The 21,211-nt window shown below is 41.1% G+C and overlaps 1 protein-coding gene across 1 annotated transcript in view; it reads left to right on the top strand.

Annotated features, from left to right (window-relative positions):
* NEB (nebulin) overlaps positions 1–21,211 on the top strand; it is a 215,414-nt gene that overhangs the window by 120,274 nt on the left and 73,929 nt on the right. Inside the window, exons 76-96 of the mRNA XM_026453974.1 lie at positions 143–250; positions 1,380–1,691; positions 4,566–4,769; positions 5,125–5,229; positions 10,542–10,646; positions 10,748–11,059; positions 11,764–11,868; positions 12,421–12,519; positions 12,717–12,818; positions 12,956–13,063; positions 13,661–13,972; positions 15,315–15,419; positions 15,525–15,629; positions 15,983–16,087; positions 17,189–17,296; positions 17,400–17,513; positions 18,257–18,454; positions 18,854–18,958; positions 19,644–19,748; positions 19,848–19,952; positions 20,257–20,364. Coding sequence (XP_026309759.1) covers positions 143–250; positions 1,380–1,691; positions 4,566–4,769; positions 5,125–5,229; positions 10,542–10,646; positions 10,748–11,059; positions 11,764–11,868; positions 12,421–12,519; positions 12,717–12,818; positions 12,956–13,063; positions 13,661–13,972; positions 15,315–15,419; positions 15,525–15,629; positions 15,983–16,087; positions 17,189–17,296; positions 17,400–17,513; positions 18,257–18,454; positions 18,854–18,958; positions 19,644–19,748; positions 19,848–19,952; positions 20,257–20,364 — 3,030 coding nt within the window. The remainder of the gene's footprint in view (positions 1–142; positions 251–1,379; positions 1,692–4,565; positions 4,770–5,124; positions 5,230–10,541; positions 10,647–10,747; positions 11,060–11,763; positions 11,869–12,420; positions 12,520–12,716; positions 12,819–12,955; positions 13,064–13,660; positions 13,973–15,314; positions 15,420–15,524; positions 15,630–15,982; positions 16,088–17,188; positions 17,297–17,399; positions 17,514–18,256; positions 18,455–18,853; positions 18,959–19,643; positions 19,749–19,847; positions 19,953–20,256; positions 20,365–21,211) is intronic.

The following is a 21,211-nucleotide window of genomic DNA, read 5'->3' as shown; positions in this document are numbered from 1 at the left end:
AGCTCAATATGAAACCAGACTCTTTTATAAATCTTAAGGAGAGATTAATGTTCAGTGTAACTATATTTTTATATACATCAGTAATGCTGACTCAGTTGCTCCCTCTTCAGATTGACTGTGGTATTGCACTCTCTGTTTTCAGAAACACTACCAACAAGCTTGGGAAGATGTCAAGATGACTGGTTATGACTTGCGAGCAGATGCCATTGGGATCCAGCATGCCAAGGCTTCCAGGGATATTGCCAGTGATGTAAGAACTCCTCCTTGCCCAACTGGAACAAACACTAACTAGTAGAAACAGAGGGAGTCTAACTTAATGCCCTTTGAATTATATTTAAATGGATTGGGTCATTGTTATTAGTATATTTTTAAATCCTAAAGAACAACTCTTACAATTTGAGGATCCTTTTGCATCTGTGTTTGGTTCTGCAACTCTTACGTTTAAGCACAGATTTTGATTTTCTTTTCAATATCTTCACAATATCACTTAATTTACAAGTACTTAAAGAGATTTAATTTCATAGTACAAAGAATTCTGTTGTTACTCAAAGTGTGGCATGCATACTACTGGTGGTTTGTATAATAATTTTATGTAGTACATGCACAACTATTTTTAAGAAAATAGTTATATGGTTGTTTTAATGTGTGCTAGAAAAAAAAAAAGTTTCCCCATTTGGTAGGGTTATACATTTTTAAATAAAAATTTTAAATAAGTTTATAATTAAAAATTATTTCAGGCCGGGCATGGTGGTTCATGCCTGTAATCCCAGCACTTTGGGAGGCCAAGGCTGGTGGATCACTTGAGGTCAGGAATTCGAGACCAGCCTGGACAACATGGTGAAACCCTGTTTTTACTAAAAATACAAAAATTAGCCGGGCATGGTGGTGGATGCCTGTAATCCCAGCTACTCGGGAGGCTGAGGCAGGAGAGTCACTTGACCCCGGAAGGCGGAGGTTGCAAGTGAGCCAAGATCGCGCCACTGCACTCCAGCCTGGGCAACAGAGTGAGACTCCATCTCAAAAAACAAAACAAAACAAAACAAAAAATACCTATTTCAACAAAGAATTAATTTGATTTAAAGTAATAAGAAGTACAATTGGTACTTGTGTGTGACAAAACATCTGAAGGTGGCCAGGCTATATTGGGAGATAATCCAGCAACACGGTTCTTGCCTAAGAGGTGCTCTCAATGTTTTCATGCATGTAGACATAGAAGACAAACCAGTGTATCAAAACTTATGGCTTGAATTTAAATAAAAACAGTATCCCCCCTCCCCAAAAAAAGGTAAACTAAGGGAGATGGAGTTATTTTGAGTAGGCTCTCTAGAAAAAGTGGGTTCAGAAAAATTACTCTTCTATTTTCTGTTCACATCTACCAGTATCTGTACAAAACTGCTTACGAGAAACAGAAAGGCCATTACATTGGATGTCGCAGTGCCAAGGAAGACCCTAAACTGGTTTGGGCAGCAAATGTGTTGAAGATGCAGAATGACAGGCTGTACAAAAAGGCCTACAACGACCACAAAGCCAAGATCTCCATCCCTGTGGACATGGTGTCCATCAACGCTGCCAAAGAAGGTCAGGCACTAGCAAGTGATGTGGACTATCGCCAGTACCTGCACCAGTGGTCTTGCTTTCCCGACCAGAATGATGTGATCCAAGCCAGGAAAGCCTATGACCTGCAGAGCGACGTAAGTGTGTCCCCCAGGAAACAAGCCCCCCATTGCTTTGCCTGATGGCTCCTTCCAATGCTCTGAAAACACAACTCTCTGTACATAGGCACTCCACTTTATTATTATTTTATCAGAATTATTAATTGCCTACCTACAGCCAGGTTTCTTCAGAAAGTTTTCATTGCTAAAGGTGCTACCAGAATTTTCCTATAGATTTGTTAATGTGCATAGTGTTTGCAGTTTCTTACTTTTTTTTTCTTTTTGAGACGGAGTCTTGCTCTGGCACCCAGGCTGGAGTGCAGTGGTGTAATCTCAGCTCACTGCAACCCCCGCCTCCTGGGTTCAAGCGATTTTCCTGCATCAGCCTCCCAAGTAGCTGGGATTACAGGCATGTGCCACCACGCCTGGCTAATTTTTGTATTTTTAGTAGAGACAAGTTTTTGCCATGTTGGCCAGGCTGGTCTTGAACTCCTGACCTCAGGTGATCCACCCATCTCAGCCTCCCAAAGTTCTGGGATTACAGATGTGAGCCACCGCGCCCAGCCTCGCCCTCCCTTCCTCCCTCCCTCCCTTCCTCCCCCCTTCCTTCCTCCCTCCCCGCCTTCCTCCCTTCCTCCCTCTCGGCCTGTCACCCAGGCTGGAGTGCAGTGGTGTGATCTCCGCTCACTGCAGCCTCTGTCTCCCAGGTTCAAGCGATTCTCCTGCCTCAACCTCCCAAGTAGCTGGGATCACAAGCACATGTCACACACCCAGCTGATTTTTGTATTTTTTAGTAGAGGCGGGGTTTCATCATGTTGGCCAGGCTGGTCTCAAACTCCTGACCTCAGGTGATCCACCTTTCTCAGCCTCCCAAAGTGCTGGGGCAGTTTCTTAAACAAAAGAATGTCCATGGTCATTCAGTTATGTATCAAAGAAGGGCAGGACCATCTTCCTTCAACTTAATTTGAAAAGTTAGCAGCACGCTCCAGACCACTTGTTTCCTTTAACTTGACGTTCTTCACAATGTGGTCTCTCATTAACTCACCTGAGGCATTTTTAGATTTACTCGTATTTTCTGCCCTCCAAACTTTTAGAAATGATGGATTCTAGAAGGTTATGTATTTCCTGTATAGAATGGATAACTTAAAAATTATCTGACCTTGGTTCCCTTAAGCTTCCAGAGATACTTTTTTATAATGAATGAGTTCATTACAGGAAAGCATGCTTGTCACTTAAAATGCATTGCCAAGTGGTGGATTCAAGACAATTTCTGGAGACCAAAATTGTGGAACTAGTGATTGAATTCCTAATCATCCTTTTAAAAATACTTATTAAACACACCATGTGCCAGGCATTGTGCTAAGCACTAAAGATACAATGGTGAATAAAGAAGAAGAAAAAACATGACATAGGGCTGGGCACGGTAGCTCACACCTGTAATCCCAGCACTTTGGGGAGGCTGAGGTGGGCGGATCACAAGGTCCAGAGTTCAAGACCAGCCTGACCAACATGGTGAAACCCTGTCTCTACTAAAAACACAAAAATTAGCCTGGTGTGGTGGCATGTGCCTGTAATCCCAGCTACTCGGGAGGCTGAGGCAGGAGAATCGTTTGAACCTAGGAGGCGGAGGTTGCAGTGAGCCAAGATTGCGCCACCGCACTCCAGCCTGGGCGGCACAGTGAGACTCCATCTCAAAAACAAATAAAAAACATGACAGCCCTGACTTTAGGGAGTTCACATTGATAACTGAGACCTAGATGTTCATTAAAGAATAAAAATGGAATGGCTGAGAGTGATCCATGGTGCTATGAAGAGAGATCGAGAAAGTTCTTCTGAGAAGGCACTGATTTTATAGAGATATGAAGGAAGAATAGAAGTTGGGTCGGTTAGGAGGACGTGGGGCATTCCTTCAGGGTGACCAACATGTTTAAAGAGGGATGATGAGACTACGAATTGAAAGACGGGCTGTGGGATCAGGACACACAGGGCCAATGGAAGTACAGATGACACGAGGCTGGAAGAATACGTGGGGGCTGGTGCCAGACCATTCATCCCCTTCTAGTCTGTGTCAGGGATTTTGATGTTTATCCCAATGGGAAGCCATAGGATAGGGGGAATGTTGTGACATCGGATTTGAATTCTGAATTTTGAAAAGATCATTCTGGCTGCTATGTGGAGAACTTACTGGAAAGCGCATTATTGTTGCTTTCAAGTCCACATTGGCAATGGTATGATGATTGCCTAAATATTATTCAAAAGTCTTCCATGCACTCCCTCAAACAGAGAGCTGCTTCTGCATCACTTTGCCTTTTAGAATGCATGTGGGCACTTCCCACAGACCCTTGTCACAGAAAACCAAGCAAAATAAAATGCCATTGTGCATTTGAGGAATTATGTTTGCCAGGCTAGTGCTCTGTTTTAATTATTGTTTGTGGAAGATAAAATATAAGAGGCCTGGCATAGTGGCTCACTCCTGTAATCCCAGCATTTTGGGAGGCCAAGGCAGGCGGATCACCTGAGGTCAGGGGTTTGAGACAAGCCTGGGGCTAACATGGTGAAACTCCGTCTCTACTAAAAAAACTACAAAAATTAGCCAGGCGTGGTGGCATGTGCCTGTAGTCTCAGCTGCTAGGGAGGCTGAGGCAGGAGAATTGCTTGAACTCAGGAGGTGGAGGTTGCAGTGAGCCGAGATCATGCCATTGCACTCCAGCCTGGGCGACAGAATGAGACTCTGTCTCAAAAAAACATATATGTATGTTTATGTTTTATATAGGTATATCTTTTATGTTATATATATTTTTTATGGTATACACGTGTGTGTGTGTGTATATATATATAACATAAAAACTCATTTTACCACACACATACACAACAAAACACAAACCCTGCTTCTACCTATGTTTTCTTTTTCAGGCCCTCTACAAGGCTGACTTGGAGTGGTTGCGTGGCATTGGCTGGATGCCCCAAGGGTCTCCTGAAGTATTGAGAGTCAAAAATGCCCAGGAGATCCTTTGTGACAGTGTCTATCGGACGCCTGTGGTGAACCTTAAGTACACAAGCATTGTTGACACACCTGAAGTGGTCCTTGCTAAATCAAATGCTGAAAATATTAGTATTGTAAGTTAGTTTTTTCTGTTAAAATTGAATTCATGCCATAAATACATGAGAAAAAATAAACCTGGTAATCTATTTTAGAATAGTAATAACTTTGTTATGAACAAAAGTTTTTATTAAGTAATACAGTATTGTCTTGGTTTGCTTATTAATTTTAAGGAAAAACTAAAAGTATTAATAAAAGGAAATAATACAAATCTTATACCAAATTTGGTAACTTATGTGAAAAGATTCCAGGAATCTTTGCCCTAACGTGAAAAGGTTTTGGATCAAATCCAAAAGAAAATTTAAGTTGCGTACTGAGACTAATGACATGAAAATTGTGAAGTAATCTTGTTATTATTGTTTCTTTCCACAGCCGAAGTACAGAGAGGTTTGGGACAAGGATAAAACTTCAGTCCACATAATGCCAGATACTCCAGAAATTAACCTCGCTAGAGCAAATGCTCTTAATGTAAGCAATGTAAGTACCACAGCAGACTCTCTTTTGTTTGGAAAGTTACCCAGTCAGGGCTATACTATGACCATGGAAGGGACGGAAGATGGCCTTGGTGGGGTGGGGAAGACTCCTTACAGTTAGCCCTTGACTAGGACTGAGGCAAAGAGGAGATCCCTGGTGATTCACTGAGAAGGCCAGTTACTGGTGAGTCGATATCTCTACGACAAAAGTCTCCTTAGTTGTCCTTTGTGAATAAGGGGACAAAGAAGGTGAAAGAGGAATGAAGTGATGCACAAACAAGAAAGGAGAATTAACGATAGACTCAGATAAACTCAAAATAATTATAATTCTTTTTTTTTTTTTTTTTGAGACGGAGCCTTGCTCCGTTGCCCAGGCTGGAGCGCAGTGGCGCGATCTCGGCTCACTGGAAGCTCCGCCTCCCGGGTTCACGCCATTCTCCTGCCTCAGCCTCCCGAGTAGCTGGGACTACAGGCACCCGCCACCATGCCCAGCTAATTTTTTGCATTTTTAGTAGAGACGGGATTTCACTGTGTTAGCCAGGATAGTCTCGATCTCCTGACCTCGTGATCCACCTGCCTCGGCCTCCCAAAGTGCTGGGATTACAGGCATGAGCCACTGTGCCCAGCCAATAATTATAATTCTTTGCAAAAATATATGAATTAATTTTAAAACATGGATCTATGGGGGTTTTCTAGAAAATTATAAATGACCAACATTGACCCAAGGAAAAAAAAATATATATATATAGCAAGAAAGAGGTTTCTTAATTAAGAAATTAAGGAGGGCATTTAAACACTTTCTTTCCTACTTTCAAATGTCAGGGTCCCCTTGATGATTTCAAAACTTCAATAAATAAATAAATTACCAGGAGCCTAGTAAAAGAAGGAAATCCATTGCAATTACCAGAATTTTTCAAAGATAGTGTCACAAATTAAAAACTATAGACCGGCTGGGCATAGTGGTTCATGCCTATAATCCCAGCACTTTGGGAGGCCAATGCCAGGGGATTGCTTGAGCCCAGGAGTTCAAGACCAGCCTGGGCAACATAGGGAGACCCCATCTCTGCAAGAAAATAAAAAATAAATCAGTTGGGCACAGTGATGTGCACCTGTGGTCCCAGCTACTTGGGAGGCTGAGGTGGGAGGATCTTGCTTAAGCCCAGCAGGAAGAGGCTGCAGTGAGCCATAATCATGCCACTGTACTCTAGCCTGGGAGACAGGGCAAGACCCTGTCTCAAATAAATAAATAAATAAATAAAATTTAAACTGTAGACCAATAGTAATGGGGGGAATCTTAAATATTAATAAATCAAATTCAGCATTACATTAAAATGATATGATACAGTCAACTGGGGTTCATGCAGGAAAGCCAAGAGGGCCCCATAGTCAGAGACCTAATAGTGCCATAGAACACGAAGTAAAAGCTCATTTTATTAGATTTAAATGGCATCTGACAAAATCCAATACCCATTCTTATTTTTTAAAAATAAAATCTTAGTTAAGAAAGAATAAGTGAATATTTTCTTGACATAACTGAAACATAAATCTCAAATCAAAGCCCAACTCATCCTCAGTGACCAAACTTCTCATTCATATCAGGATTAAAATGAGGATGCCCCCTAACACTATCATTATTTAACATTTGCTGTAAGTATTGGCTAAGTGAGTGAGCCTCTCATCAATGCTAATTTACTCAAGAGTAAGAACATGCCTGGCGCGGTGGCTCGCTCACTCCTGTAATTCCAGCACTTTGGGAGGCTGAGGCAGGCAGATCATGAGGTCAGGAGATTGAGACTATCCTGGCTAACACGGTGAAACCCCGTCTCTACCAAAAATACAAAAAATTAGCCGGGCTTGGTGGTGGGCGCCTGTAGTCCCAGCTACTCAGGAGGCTGAGGCAGGAGAATGGCGTGAACCCCGGAGGCAGAGCTTTCAGTGAGCCGAGATCGCACCACTGCACTCCAGCCTGGGCGACAGAGTGAGACTATGTCTTAAAAAACAAACCAACAAACAAAAAGAGTAAGAACAGAAGATAAATATTGGAAAGAAAGAGGCCAAATTATCATTATTTGCAGAAGAAGTTATTTTAAGCCTTAAAAAAGGAAGAGAATCAACTGGAAAAAAAAAAAAAAAAAAAAAAACCTATTTGTGAGTACAAGATAATCCAGTTACGTGGCCGGCTACACAATTCAAGAAAGTTCAAAGAAGATATCATTTTCATGGATCACAGAAATTGCTTGTGTGTAGAATAGTATGACCTCAGAAGGATACTACCTTAGTGCAATTTGCCAAGGCTTGAAAGTTTGCATGCTTTCAAAAGAAGAATATGTCTTTGTGAGAGAAGGAGGCTGCCAGCAAAGATTCCTCACTATGTGCCAAACAGCTCTATAAATTCTAGTATAAGGAGCCACCTGGGGACTAATGTTTTCCAATGTTTAAGAAGAAAATACAATTTTAGGGCACTGATGTATTTTCTCTTTTGGACCAGATATCAATGTCATGGTGCAGTGCATTCTTGTCAAGAGGCTGAATCAAGGGGTAGTCAGTTCTTCATCGCAGTACAGATGCCTCTTCCCACCTGATCCATAGGCATCTGTGGCAGGAGAATTCTGGAAAGTCTCATATGCTCTCTTTTGCATGATAAATTTCTCGGGTGAAAACACCAGAACTTTACCATGGATACTATATGAGCAAGACTAATATTCAAAATTATGCTAAAAGTAAATTAACTTTATTTAGATATTAATGAGAATGACTTCTATTTTGAAAGAAATCAAACATCCCATTTGAATGCTAACCAAACTGCACAGACATTTTCTTTACACGTGTATCACCATTACTGTAACCTTGATTAAACGCACAATTTAAAACTGCTGCCATCCTTTAGAAAGCACAACTTTAGCAGAATATTTGTATGTGATTTTATGGGTAACAGAGCAAATTCACGTTAAAATGACTCACTTAATCTTCATGCTCACTATATGAGTAAGATATTGTTATTTTGTTTTTATCAGATAGTAAATTGAGACTTTTAAAAGTTGAGAAATTTTCCCATGTTCTCAAAGTTAGTAGTTGAAAAAATTGGGTCTCAGGCCCCAGGCTTTTTTTTTTTTTTTAGTTAAAAATGTATATATATTTGGCTGGGCATGGTGGCTCGTGCCTGTAATCCCAGCACTTTGGGAGGCCGAGGAGGGTGGATCACTTGAGGCCAGAAGTTCGAGACTAGCCTGGCCAGTGGTGTGAAACCCCATCTCTGCTAAAAATAGAAAAATTAGCCAGGCACAGGGGCGGCTCACCTGTAATCCCAGCTACTTGGGTGGCTGAGGCACAAAAATTGTCTGAACCCAGGAGGCAGAGGTTGCAGAGAGATCGTGCCACTGCACTCTAGCCTAGGTGACAGAGCAAGACTCTGTCAAATATATATATATGTATATACACATATGTATATTCATATATATACATATATATTCACATTAAGAAGTATTACATAAGAAAAATAGTGTAAAAATATGCATAATAAAATAGAATGAAAACAAAAAATAAAAAGATAACGTAATACATGTTTGCATTAACTATTTTCTAGTTTAATTAATTAATTAATTAATTAATTTTTGAGAGGGAGTCTCGCTCTGTCACCCTGGCTGGAGTGCAGTAGTGCGCTCTCAGCTCACTGCAACTTCTGCCTCTCGGGTTCAAGCGATTCTCCTGCCTCAGCATCTCCAGTAGCTGGGATTACAGGAATGTGCCACCACACTCAGCTAATTTGTGTATTTTTAGTAAAGACAAGGTGTCACCATGTTGGCCAGGCTGGTCTCAAACACCTGACCTCAAGTGATCCACCTGCCTCAGCCTCCCAAAGTGCTGGGATTACAGGCATAAGCCACTGCACCCAGCCCTTTTCGTATATTTTAATATGGAGAATATTTTTTCTTCTGTACAGAAAAGTCAATTGTCAAAATAGTCCCATTTAAAATTTATACAAAGCTTGATTGAAAATTCATATAAAACTTGTTCTTGCTTACAAGGATAAAGTTTGTCTAAGCACTCATTTTTCAGACATGCAAAAGCTACAAAACTGTCACTAATTAAAATCCACTTCTTTCTGTGCTGTGGAAGCTCCCCTACTGAAAGGCATGATTTGTGAATTATATATTTAAATTACTATTATTTCTGAGTCTTTCTGTTATTTGTTAATACACAATGTATCCATTAAAATATTAACATATGCTTACATACATTTTTTTAAATACTTGTAAATCAGTCACTACTTTAGTTAACTTCTCTTTAAAACCAAAAGAATTGCTGTTACATCCAATCATGCTTCAGCGGAAGATCTAACATTACCAAATGATAAGGATCATTAATCATATAAGACCAAAAAAGCCATATTGAAAAAAACCCACAAATGTAAAAAGTTTACCATTCTGAAGGTTACAAAACTGAATTGAATTTGAGATAAATTGAATTATTGCATTAAAGAAATTCTAATGTCTAAAGTTATCCCAATGTTACCAATACACTGACACAAGAAAACAAAGCCAAAACCTTTTTATTAACGAGATTATGAAGCATGAGCAACTACTTCAAGGCTATCATTCCAATTTAAAATTTATTGTACATTTGAAAATAACTGAAAGAGTATAATTGGAGCACTCTGGGAGGCCAAGGCAGGCAGATCACCTTAGGGTCGGGAGTTTGAGACCAGCCTGACCAACATGGAGAAACCCCGTCTCTACTAAAATACAAAATTAGCCGGGCCTGGTGGCACATGCCTGTAATCCCAGCTACTCGGGAGGCGGAGGAAGGAGAATGGCTTGGACCCAGGAGGCAGAGGTTGGGGTGAGCCGAGATTGCGCCATTGCCCTCCAGCCTGGGCAACAAGAGTGAAACTCCATCTCAAAAAAAAGAAAAAGAGTATAATTGGAATGCTTATAACACAGACTTGATAAATGCTTGAGGTGGTGGGTACCTAGTTACCCTGATGTGACTATTACCCATTGTATGCCTACATCAAAATATCTCATGCACCCTAGGAATATATATACCTACTATGTACCCATAAAAATAACATATAAAACATTGAAAATAATAAAAACAAAAGAATGGAGATTGTCAAGCCCAGACCTTTGGACTCCAGACACCATTACATGTTCCAGGACAATGGTGCATAGAACAATTCTCACCTATTCTCTTCTTCAACTGCTCTCAAGTCCTTGGGCTTCAAAACTTTGCCCCTGTGATATTAGTTCCACCTGAGCCATTGAAGGTATTGGCAAATTTGAATCTAGGATGATATCTGATTTTTCTCCTTTTCAGAAACTTTACCGTGAGGGCTGGGATGAAATGAAGGCAGGCTGTGATGTCCGGCTGGATGCCATCCCCATCCAGGCTGCCAAGGCCTCCAGGGAGATTGCCAGTGACGTGAGTGGCCTTTTTTAACTTCTCAGTTTTTTTTCAGCCAATGCCCTAGGTGCATCAAGAGGACATGTTGTGACCCATCTGCTTTATTTTTGCATCTCCAGTATAAATATAAGCTTGACCATGAGAAGCAGAAGGGACACTACGTGGGCACCCTCACAGCCAGGGATGACAACAAGATCCGCTGGGCCCTCATAGCTGACAAGCTCCAGAATGAACGAGAGTACCGTCTGGACTGGGCCAAATGGAAGGCCAAGATCCAGAGCCCCGCGGACATGCTTTCCATCCTGCACTCTAAAAATTCCCAGGCTCTGGTCAGTGACGTGGATTACCGCAATTACCTGCACCAGTGGACCTGCATGCCCGACCAGAACGATGTGATTCAGGCCAAGAAGGCCTACGAACTGCAGAGTGATGTGAGTGGGCTGCATTTGGGAATGAACTCTTCTCAGTTTGCCATGAATCCCAGAGAGTTTATGACACTAAACCCTTTTGTCATCATTTTACAACTTCATAACACCAGGAATTTAATATTAGTGAGACCTTATAGTATGGTATCAAAATAGCCAAATCCAATAAGGACCTAGACTTTATATCAAGAAATAAATGGTAGTATGAATACAGGTCTTAACTGTATCAGATTAAAGAAAACTGAAAATATTCTTTCTATAGAATTTAGATAGCAATAGAAGCTTATATCCGGTAAAATATTAGCAGCCCATGGACAGGATGTAGGCACAGACATGCTTTTTTAATTGATACAGTGTTTAGAAATTTTGAACTAAGTTGCCAAGATTTTAAAATCCAAAAATTTTTGTGTACAAATGTCGAATTTCCCATTTCTCTTGGAAATTCAGAGGACGCAGCTCTGAATTATCCCTTAGTAACAATAACCAGAACGGAATCAAGGATAACTCCTTTTAAATAAAAATATATGCTATAGTTTGTCACACTGCCTGGCCACCTAATTAATTTTCTTACATTGCCTGCATGGCTGCTTGAGTATGCCTTCCTTGGCTTATGTAGCATTTACATTGTATTTCTTCATCAGACTAATGGATAGCCTAACTAGAACTACATGACCAGGGTTGCTGAACTCATTCTGGCCTTGTTTTCACAGAATGTTTACAAGGCTGACTTGGAATGGTTGCGTGGAATTGGGTGGATGCCAAATGACTCCGTGTCCGTCAATCACGCCAAACATGCCGCGGATATCTTCAGTGAGGTATTCCAAGATTTTATCCTGACATTCAGTACATTTCCCAAGAAAGTGACAAAATGCACAAACTAAAATATAGTCATCTAGTATCAGCAGTCTTAACCATTTCAATGGCTGTGATTTAAAGTGGATATATGTATTTTTGAAAATGTACTGTCTCTATCACATTATGGGACCACATCCATAATATAATATCCAGGACATTCACTGATGCTTGGCATTGTATAAATGGAAAAATCTTTTTGTCAGCAATAGCAATATACTTGGGAAACGTTTGTCCCACTGGAAAAATGTGCATTGCGATACACATAATGATACATTACATAACTTTGAAAGCTAAGCAAACTTCCTACTTTAAAATCTGTGGGAGGCATAAGAAGCTGATGCATTTGTTTAAAAAATAAAATGCTAAAAAGAAAGCCAAATTCCCAAGAAGACGCCATTCAAATATGGCACTGTATGTTTCTAGTAGAGAAGGACCCTACATTTAGTGTATCTTTCTCAGTTCACACACGTCCAGGAATTACAACTATCTAAAAGATGCTTTCCTTCCCATAGAAAAAATATCGCACAAAAATAGAAACTCTCAACTTCACGCCTGTGGATGACAGAGTTGATTATGTGACAGCGAAACAAAGTGGTGAGATCCTCGATGATGTAAGTATATGGCTGTTTTATAATCTCACTATCAGGCAGATATCACTTCCAAAGCTTTTCCATCTACTTACACTCAACATGCAATCATCTGAAATACAGATTTTAATCATTAAAATGATGAATGCTAACAATTGCTTGGACAACATGATGTTTTCTTAATAAGTAACTTACCTCCTTGCCTCTCATTTTTTTTTTAGATTAAATACCGAAAAGACTGGAATGACACCAAATCAAAGTACACCCTCACAGAAACTCCCCTGCTGCACACTGCCCAGGAGGCTGCCAGGATACTGGACCAGGTATGGGTTTCACCCAGATGCCTGGTATTTGTGTACGAGTGGAGGGCCTTAATGGAACTGTAGGATAATTATGTACACAACTTACCCCTCCCTTCTGACTCCTCATTTTAACCCTTTATTGTGCCTCTGTCTTTCAGTATCTCTACAAGGAAGGCTGGGAGAGACAAAAAGCCACAGGTTACATTTTGCCTCCAGATGCTGTACCATTTGTTCATGCCCATCACTCCAGTGACGTTCAGAGTGAGGTAATATATCCTGATGGGAGTGCATTTTGCAAAAGTGGGACCTTGATCCCAGGGATTCCAGTTACGCAGAAGGCAGAGAAAGCACCTTCAAGGTGTTCAGTTTCAGTGTGGCAGACCTGGCCAGGCTTGGTGATGGTTGGAGTACCTGCTCCCTTTTTGATCTTTCTTCCATGGGCTTTGGTCTTTCTTCTTTCTTCACCACCTCCGCCGCCCCCCCCCCCCCCCCACCCCCTTGGCTTCTTTAAAAGCAATTGTTCAAATTATTTACTTTTTATTATATTCTCTGCCCTCCCTAAAATCTTTAGGCCTTCGAATAAAAATACTGCCAGAATCAGAGAATAAGTATATGTTTTTTCTCTATTTTTATTTTTTAAAATTTATTTTTATCATTTTTAGGGCGATCTCAGAATATTTTTCTATTTTTAAATAGGTATTTCTTCACATGGATTTATTTCAATGCTTTTTATTATTTGTTCTCAGAGTTGGGGGTGGGTATCAAACAAAAATCTGGGGGGCTGAATTTGCTGATATCCCTTAGTAGATGGTCAAGCCCCCTCTTGTCAAAACTGATGGAATTTACATTCCTCTTCACACCAGCTGAAATACAGAGCTGACCATGTGAAGCAAAAAGGTCATTATGTTGGTGTCCCGACGATGAGAGATGATCCTAAGCTGGTTTGGTTTGAGCATGCAGGCCAGATTCAGAATGAGAGACTATACAAAGAGGACTATCACAAAACAAAGGCCAAAATCAATATACCTGCTGATATGAAGTCCGTCTTGGCCGCCAAGGAGGGGCAGGCCCTTGTCAGTGATATTGACTACCGTAATTACTTGCACCAATGGACGTGTCATCCTGACCAGAATGATGTTATTCAGGCAAGAAAGGCCTATGACCTACAGAGCGATGTAAGTGATTTTTGTTTCTTCATTATCTAGAAACTCACGGTACACTCTGAGAATGAGGAGCAACATCCCAGGTCCACAAGTGCTTGAAATCTGAGGCCACAGATAATTTGTTCCCAAAGGGAATTGAGGCTGGATATGAAGTAGAGAAAGATCAGGAGCAGTGATGGATTGATTGGTTTGCCTACTGACTGCATTTCTGAATAACTTTCAATCAGTTTTTTTTTAAATCTGCTTTTGTACCATTTTGGCCATCAGCAACTCCTCACTCACATTCACATGGAAAAGTATCAGTTGATTGAAAATAAATAATTGGCTTGGGTGGGAATTGAGAATGAGTTGAGGTTTTGACAATATTAGGTGATAAGCACAGTTAAAGACCTAAGCATGCCCTATTCCTGCTTTGCCAAGCATCTCATTCCTCGAGGCATTTATGAAGTTGTTCCCAAAGCAAAAGAGAAATGAAATACTGATTAAGCTGCACGAGGGCCCAGTATGCCTCATGCAGAGCTTTGGTAAAGCTAGGATAGAGAACAAGACATAATCTACCTCCCACTGATGCCTGAATCAAGATCTCTACCTGCCACCAGCCTTCAGTATGTGCAGAATAGTAACTTGATGCATCAACTTAGTTGCTTAGGTGCCCAGAGAAGCTAATGCTGCCTGGGTCTTCTCATCATTAACAAAAGGGAACCTGGAAGTCAAAGACTGCTGCAGCAAAGATGTTGAACTTGAACATCCAACCTCACTGGTTGCTGCAGCAAAATGGCCATTGTGGAGCTTTAATCAGAATAGCAACTCCTCTTATTTTCATGTCAAGTAGGCTGGGAGAATCCAGGTGCTTGAAGGCATAAGGGCAAGAATAGGTTTGGCTGGGACCCAGGGGATGACTCCGCCTGCCCAATACATGAACATTTACTTGTGTAGTTTCCCTCATTTAGTCTAAATGCCCCCACATACTTCTACGTGACTAAATGTACCAAATCCATCTAAAAGTACAACCTCCTTGGTAAGCCTTTTCTTATGACAATAGCAGAAAATAACAGCCCCTTCCCCTCAACTCCAATAGCATTTGAGCACTTGATCTAATAGCACTTCTTGCTTTATAAATGACTTATCTCAACTCCTAGACTCCTTTATACTTACTCATCAAAGCACCAAGCATAGTGCCTCATGCACAGTAATAGCCTCAAGAAATATTGCTCAGGTGAAATCACAATTGAATGAATGAGACAACTACTAGAGAGAAATCCTTTAAACGCTTTTGAAAAAATTGTAACCTGCCCCCTGTAAGCCTATGTCTCAGTCATTTATTCCTCCATTGTACCTCTCTTCCTGCTCTCAGAATATCTACAAAGCTGACCTAGAGTGGCTCCGGGGCATTGGCTGGATCCCCCTGGATTCTGTGGACCATGTGAGGGTTACTAAGAACCAGGAAATGATGAATCAGGTATGCAAAGCCTGTTCTAACCTAATGCCTGCCCTCCTACCTGCCGTGTGTAGGTAGATAACCTGTGGTGGTGGACCTGTCTTAATTGTCTCCATTTCTTTACAGATCAAATATAAGAAAAATGCCCTTGACAACTATCCTAACTTTACAAGTGTGGTGGATCCTCCAGAGATTGTTTTAGCCAAGATTAATTCTGTCAATCAAAGTGATGTAAGTTTGCTTTGTGCAGGCTGAAGTGCACAGACTGGGGAGTAAATTATCTATCATTGGGTAGATCAGCTTAACTTTAGATAATTGCTTGTAAAAAAAATTGGGATGTGGTAAATTCTAAGATCATCTTTGGAGGGTATGTCTTAAAAGTCACTAGCAGGTGGTAAATTGTATTCACTTTTAGGTATCTATATTCCTATCCAAATTATTCCATTGTTTTAGCTAAAATGGACTAAAATCCAACCAGTTGGTTAGTTTTAATCTCTAAATGTGGACTGATTATGTTTCTAGGTAATCTTATAAAAATGTAATATACACTTATAGTAATAAAAGATGTGGTTTTCTCTCCTTAGGTAAAATATAAAGAAACATTTAATAAAGCAAAGGGCAAGTACACGTTTTCACCAGACACACCGCATATCTCCCACTCCAGAGACATGGGAAAACTCTACAGCACTGTGAGTGCTCTTTCATGTAATAACCACTCAGTTTCTAATTTGAGCTCTTGTTGCATTCATATGCTTGGCTGATTTTGTCAACTGCTGAACTTATAAGGCAACCTATTATTTATTTTCCCATTGCACTTAGTCTTGTGTATTAGAAGTAGCATGGTATTCAAGTCAAATAGTACTTATTCGGCTGGTGTTTTTGAGCTCCTGTGATGTGCCAGGAGGAGGCAATGAGAGGCTAAAGCTCAATGAGACAAGCCTTCAGGAGCTCATGTAAGTGAGGGAACAGACTTAAATTGATAGATTAATAATCTAACAAGTGCTCTGGATGCACATAGGATTGAGCATCTACCAATAGAGAAAAGGGAGGAAAGTCTGGTCCCTCTTTAGTAATCATGCATCAGCATCTCTAGCCAACAAGAGGAAAACTTGCTCTCCAAAATTTCATTCAGTTAATTTAAAGGAGGCCGATGGTGCGCACGTGTGGCCTGGGAAAGGATCTTTGCCAGTTCTCTCCCTGTGTGCAAATTTCTTGTCACTTTTACTAGGACCACAGATATAGTCAACTCTTATAAAATGCCTAGAGTCAGCCAGGCATGGTGGCTCATGCCTGTAATCCCAGCACTTTGGGAGGGTGAGGTGGGTGGATCACCTGAGGTCAGGAGTTAGAGACCAGCTTGGCCAACATGGTGAAACCCTGTCTCTATGAAAAATACAGAAATTAGCCAGGTGTGATGGTACATGCCTGTAATCCCAGCTACTCGGGAGGCTGAGACAGGAGAATCTCTTGAACCCAGGAGGCGGAGGTTGCAGTGAGCCAAGATCATGCCACTGCACTCCAGCCTGGGTGACAGCAAGATTCCGTCTCAAAAAACATAAAAATAAAATAAAATAAAATGCCTAGAGTCTGTAAGTTTAATTTGCAATAAACCAAATAACTGCCCTGTTCTAGGTAGACACGCTAACGGCTATAGATAAAGATTTTAGCCTTGCCTTGAACATACATGTTTCACCTTAATTTGACCAACTCTTTTGGTCAAAGTGGTATCTGAAAGAAGCTGAAAGCAAACTTTCAACTTCTTTTTGTTGCCATGTATTTCTTTGTTCTAGATACTGTATAAAGGGGCATGGGAGGGCACCAAGGCCTATGGCTACACCCTGGATGAGCGCTATATTCCCATTGTTGGAGCCAAGCATGCTGATCTGGTGAACAGTGAGGTCAGTATGACCTTTTCCTCTCCTAAGTTTGAGAGTCTTTACTGGGGATCAAGGGGCTGGTTAGGAAACTCCAGCGATTCTCAATGTTGGACCCACTTTACAGCTTAAATACAAAGAGACATATGAGAAGCAGAAAGGTCACTACTTGGCTGGAAAAGTGATCGGTGAATTCCCTGGTGTGGTTCACTGTCTGGATTTCCAACAGATGAGGAGTGCGGTAAGTAAATGTCCACTTTAACACAGGATTTGTGCCCCGTAAGTGTGCTGTCGTGTCTGCATATTTATAACTTGCCCTTTGGTTCAGGTTAGCTGGGAAATGGAGTAACGTAAAGTCCTTCCTGCCAGTCAGCCTGTGGACTCTTAATGGCTGTGTGCTTCCTCCATGCCACTTTCTCCCCGACTATTAAACACTGTGACTGCTTTGTGTTAAGAAAAGGAAAAAGTATCAGGGTCACTATTTACCCTGTGTTATAAAAGGATGGGAAATTTCAGGCCAGGTGCAATGGCTCACGCCTGTAATCCCAGCACTTTGGGAGGCCAAGGCAGGTGGATAACCTGAGGTCAGGAGTTTGAGACTGGCCTGGCTAACATGGTGAAACCTCATCTCTACTGAAAATACAAAAATTAGCTGGGCATGGTGGCGCATGCCTGTAATTCCAGTTACTCGGGATGCTGAGGCATGAGAATTGTTTGAACCCAGGAGGCGGCGGTTGCAGTGAGTGGAGATCACACCATTGTAATCCAGTCTGGGCAACAGAGCAGGATACCATCTCAAAAAATAAAAAATACAAAAAAGGATGGGAAATTTCAAAAGAAGAAGAATATCTTAAAGTATGATTTTTTTAACCTTAGTTTATTCTAGAGATACTGATCTAAATGGGAAATAAGGATCTAAAAGAGATTGATCTGAATAATGTACATTTAAATCCCTTTCTTATTTTTGTCTTTAAAACATGTTAGTTGAACTACAGAAAACATTATGAAGATACCAAAGCAAATGTTCATATCCCCAATGACATGATGAATCACGTGCTGGCTAAAAGGTGCCAGTACATCCTCAGTGACCTGGAGTATCGACACTATTTCCACCAGTGGACGTCTCTTCCGGAAGAACCCAACGTTATACGTGTCCGAAACGCCCAGGAGATCTTGAGTGATGTATGATGTCCTTTCTGAAGCTTGACTTAGCTATAGTTTCCATGACTCTGTCTTGGCTACCCCCCAACCCTGGCTGCCATGCTCCCATTGTCCCTGTATTCATAAATCTTGCTGCTTCTCAACACAAAGTGGCCTGAGTAACCACTTTTTGGTATAAGAATCCACCTTAAGCCATAGGACACATATGTTAAATATTTAATTGGTTTAACACTAAACTCAGACTTTGATATTGCTCTCAAGCTTCTTTAGGCTTGGGAATTAAAGACCTTCCAGCCGGTGAGAGGCCTACCCTATGTCTTCAAAGCAAGAAGCACAGCCAACGGCTGACAGGAAATTATCAAATGCTCAATTGTAAATTCAGAATACCTTCCACATTTCATTGTTCTCTCTTTCTTGTAGAATGTGTATAAAGATGACCTGAATTGGTTGAAAGGCATTGGTTGCTATGTTTGGGATACACCCCAAATTCTCCATGCCAAGAAATCATACGACCTTCAGAGTCAGGTGAGCCACCTTCCTAGAAGGACTGACTCTCCATGGGTCATCAGAATCCATGGTGGTGTCAGTGGGTTCATGGGCAGGCTGAGAAAGCTGCTGTAGCAGTGTAGGCTCTAACTGACCAAAGCCCCTCCTCTCCCAAGCAAAGCTCTTCTAGTGGCCTGCTCTGGGGTTGGATCTTCCCAGTCTGAATCTCTCCTTTGGTTTAAGGCAGTGCACATTCATAACAAAAGTTTATCTGGGAGGTGTTTCATAGTGAACGACTCTCAAGCATCTATACTTTAGTTGATCAAGTTAACTTGCAGAGAGTAGGAGGTAGAAGCATCCTTTGATTACAGGTAGACAAGTTTTGGAGGAAAAAAATCAGTATCTGGAAAACTTTTCAGCATGTGGTTCAGCTCTGACGGGGCAGTTGTAATAGAATGTTGAAAGTGAGGGGCTGCTGTCAGGGATGGAGGATAGGCATGGAAAAGGCAACAAAATGGCCAAAATCTCCACCCCAGTCTTGGTCAAGAGAAACTATTCATTCTGGCAGCCATACAAAGTCTGCAGGACTCTAGAATGACAGCCTGTTCGTTAGGATTAAAGCAGAAATCCAGAAATAAAGGCACATCTAAGTTGGCACATGCAGCTAAAACTGATGACAGACCTGTATGTTACCATTTGTGGTGACTTTTGTTTTTCTTCACAGCTACAATATACAGCAGCAGGTAAAGAAAATCTACAAAACTATAATCTGGTCACAGACACACCCGTCTATGTGACTGCTGTTCAGAGTGGCATTAATGCCAGTGAGGTGCGTCTTCCTGTACTCCTCTTCCAAGGACAAACTATTTCTTGTCTTTATGTATTTTCGAACAACAGAGGTAAATAACATCTTGTTGCTTGTCTATAGGTGAAATATAAAGAAAATTATCATCAGAATAAGGACAAATACACAACAGTTCTGGAAACAGTGGATTATGACAGAACCAGAAACCTGAAGAATCTTTACAGCAGTGTGAGTTGAGTTTTTTCCCCTTCCTATATAAGAGCCACCTTTCCCCCTTCTAAGACAGTAGAAGAATAAATGGGATGGACACTCTATCCCCAAAGGCTTTTCTATGGTTTGTTTCCTGGACCTTCAATCCTACTTTACCTTATAAAATTCTAGTAGGTACAATTAAATAAGCCCCACCTTAAAAGGAGTCCTGGGAGTTAGTAGGGAGTGTGTGAGAAGGACAGAAACAGAAGGAAAACCTGCTACTCAGAAGTCAACCAGATGCATTTTCCCACATTCACAAGAAGGTCTTTAATTCCTGCAGAACCTTTACAAGGAGGCCTGGGATAGAGTGAAAGCCACCAGCTACATCCTGCCTTCCAGCACCTTGTCCCTGACACACGCCAAGAACCAGAAGCATCTGGCCAGCCATGTAAGTCAAGCAAAAATATGACAGCTTTCCCACCCTCCCCTGCTCTCCACTCCAAGAATCTTTCAGGCTGATTCATGCGTTGTCCAGAAGTACCCCCAGCATTCCCGTGGGCATGTGCAGGAAATAATTCCAAATGCTCAGTCATTAGAGTCTATGTACTCACCCCGTCTCTATCTCTCTCTGCTGCCTGGAGAGAATCACAAGCACTTGCAAGGAGGACAGGATGTGACCTTTCAGGCTGCCTGTCTGCACATGATAATCTCTGCTAAAGCCAGAAGTAAGGATGGGCTGAAGACATAATACACCCTACAAAAATAGACTTTTTCAATAGAATTGTATGGATGTTGGGCAAAAATAAACCAGTGAATATAACTGGTTATTATACCATCCCCAGTTAATATAAATTATTTTATAGCAATGAAATAGAAAACATTTAAAAAATGTTTAATTCTCCTTTTTTAAGTAGAACTTTTCTTAGATATAAACATAATTGTAAAACAAACAAACCCTAAATCTCATGAGCTGTTTAAATATAGCAGAAGGTCATACGTCCTCTAACTCTTTATGCCTTTAAATCTTATGACCTCTAACCATTAATGCTCTTAAGTAAAACCTTTTTGTGTGTGAGTGTTTTGTTTTGGTTTCTTATACTTTAAGTTCTGGGGTACATGTGCAGAACATGGAGGTTTGTTACATGGGTATACATGTGCCATGGTGGTTTGCTGCACCCATCAACCCATCATCTACATTAGGTATTTCTCCTAATGCTATCCCTCCCCTAACCCCCTACTCCCTGACAGGACCTGGTGTGATGTTCCCCTCCCAGTGTCCATGTGTTCTTACTGTT

The sequence above is a fragment of the Piliocolobus tephrosceles genome, chromosome 11, assembly GCF_002776525.5.
Source record: "Piliocolobus tephrosceles isolate RC106 chromosome 11, ASM277652v3, whole genome shotgun sequence".
In the NCBI taxonomy this organism is placed as follows: Eukaryota; Metazoa; Chordata; class Mammalia; order Primates; family Cercopithecidae; genus Piliocolobus; species Piliocolobus tephrosceles.
Note: the sequence above shows the minus strand (reverse complement) of the source record. Positions and strands in the feature narration are given on the sequence as shown.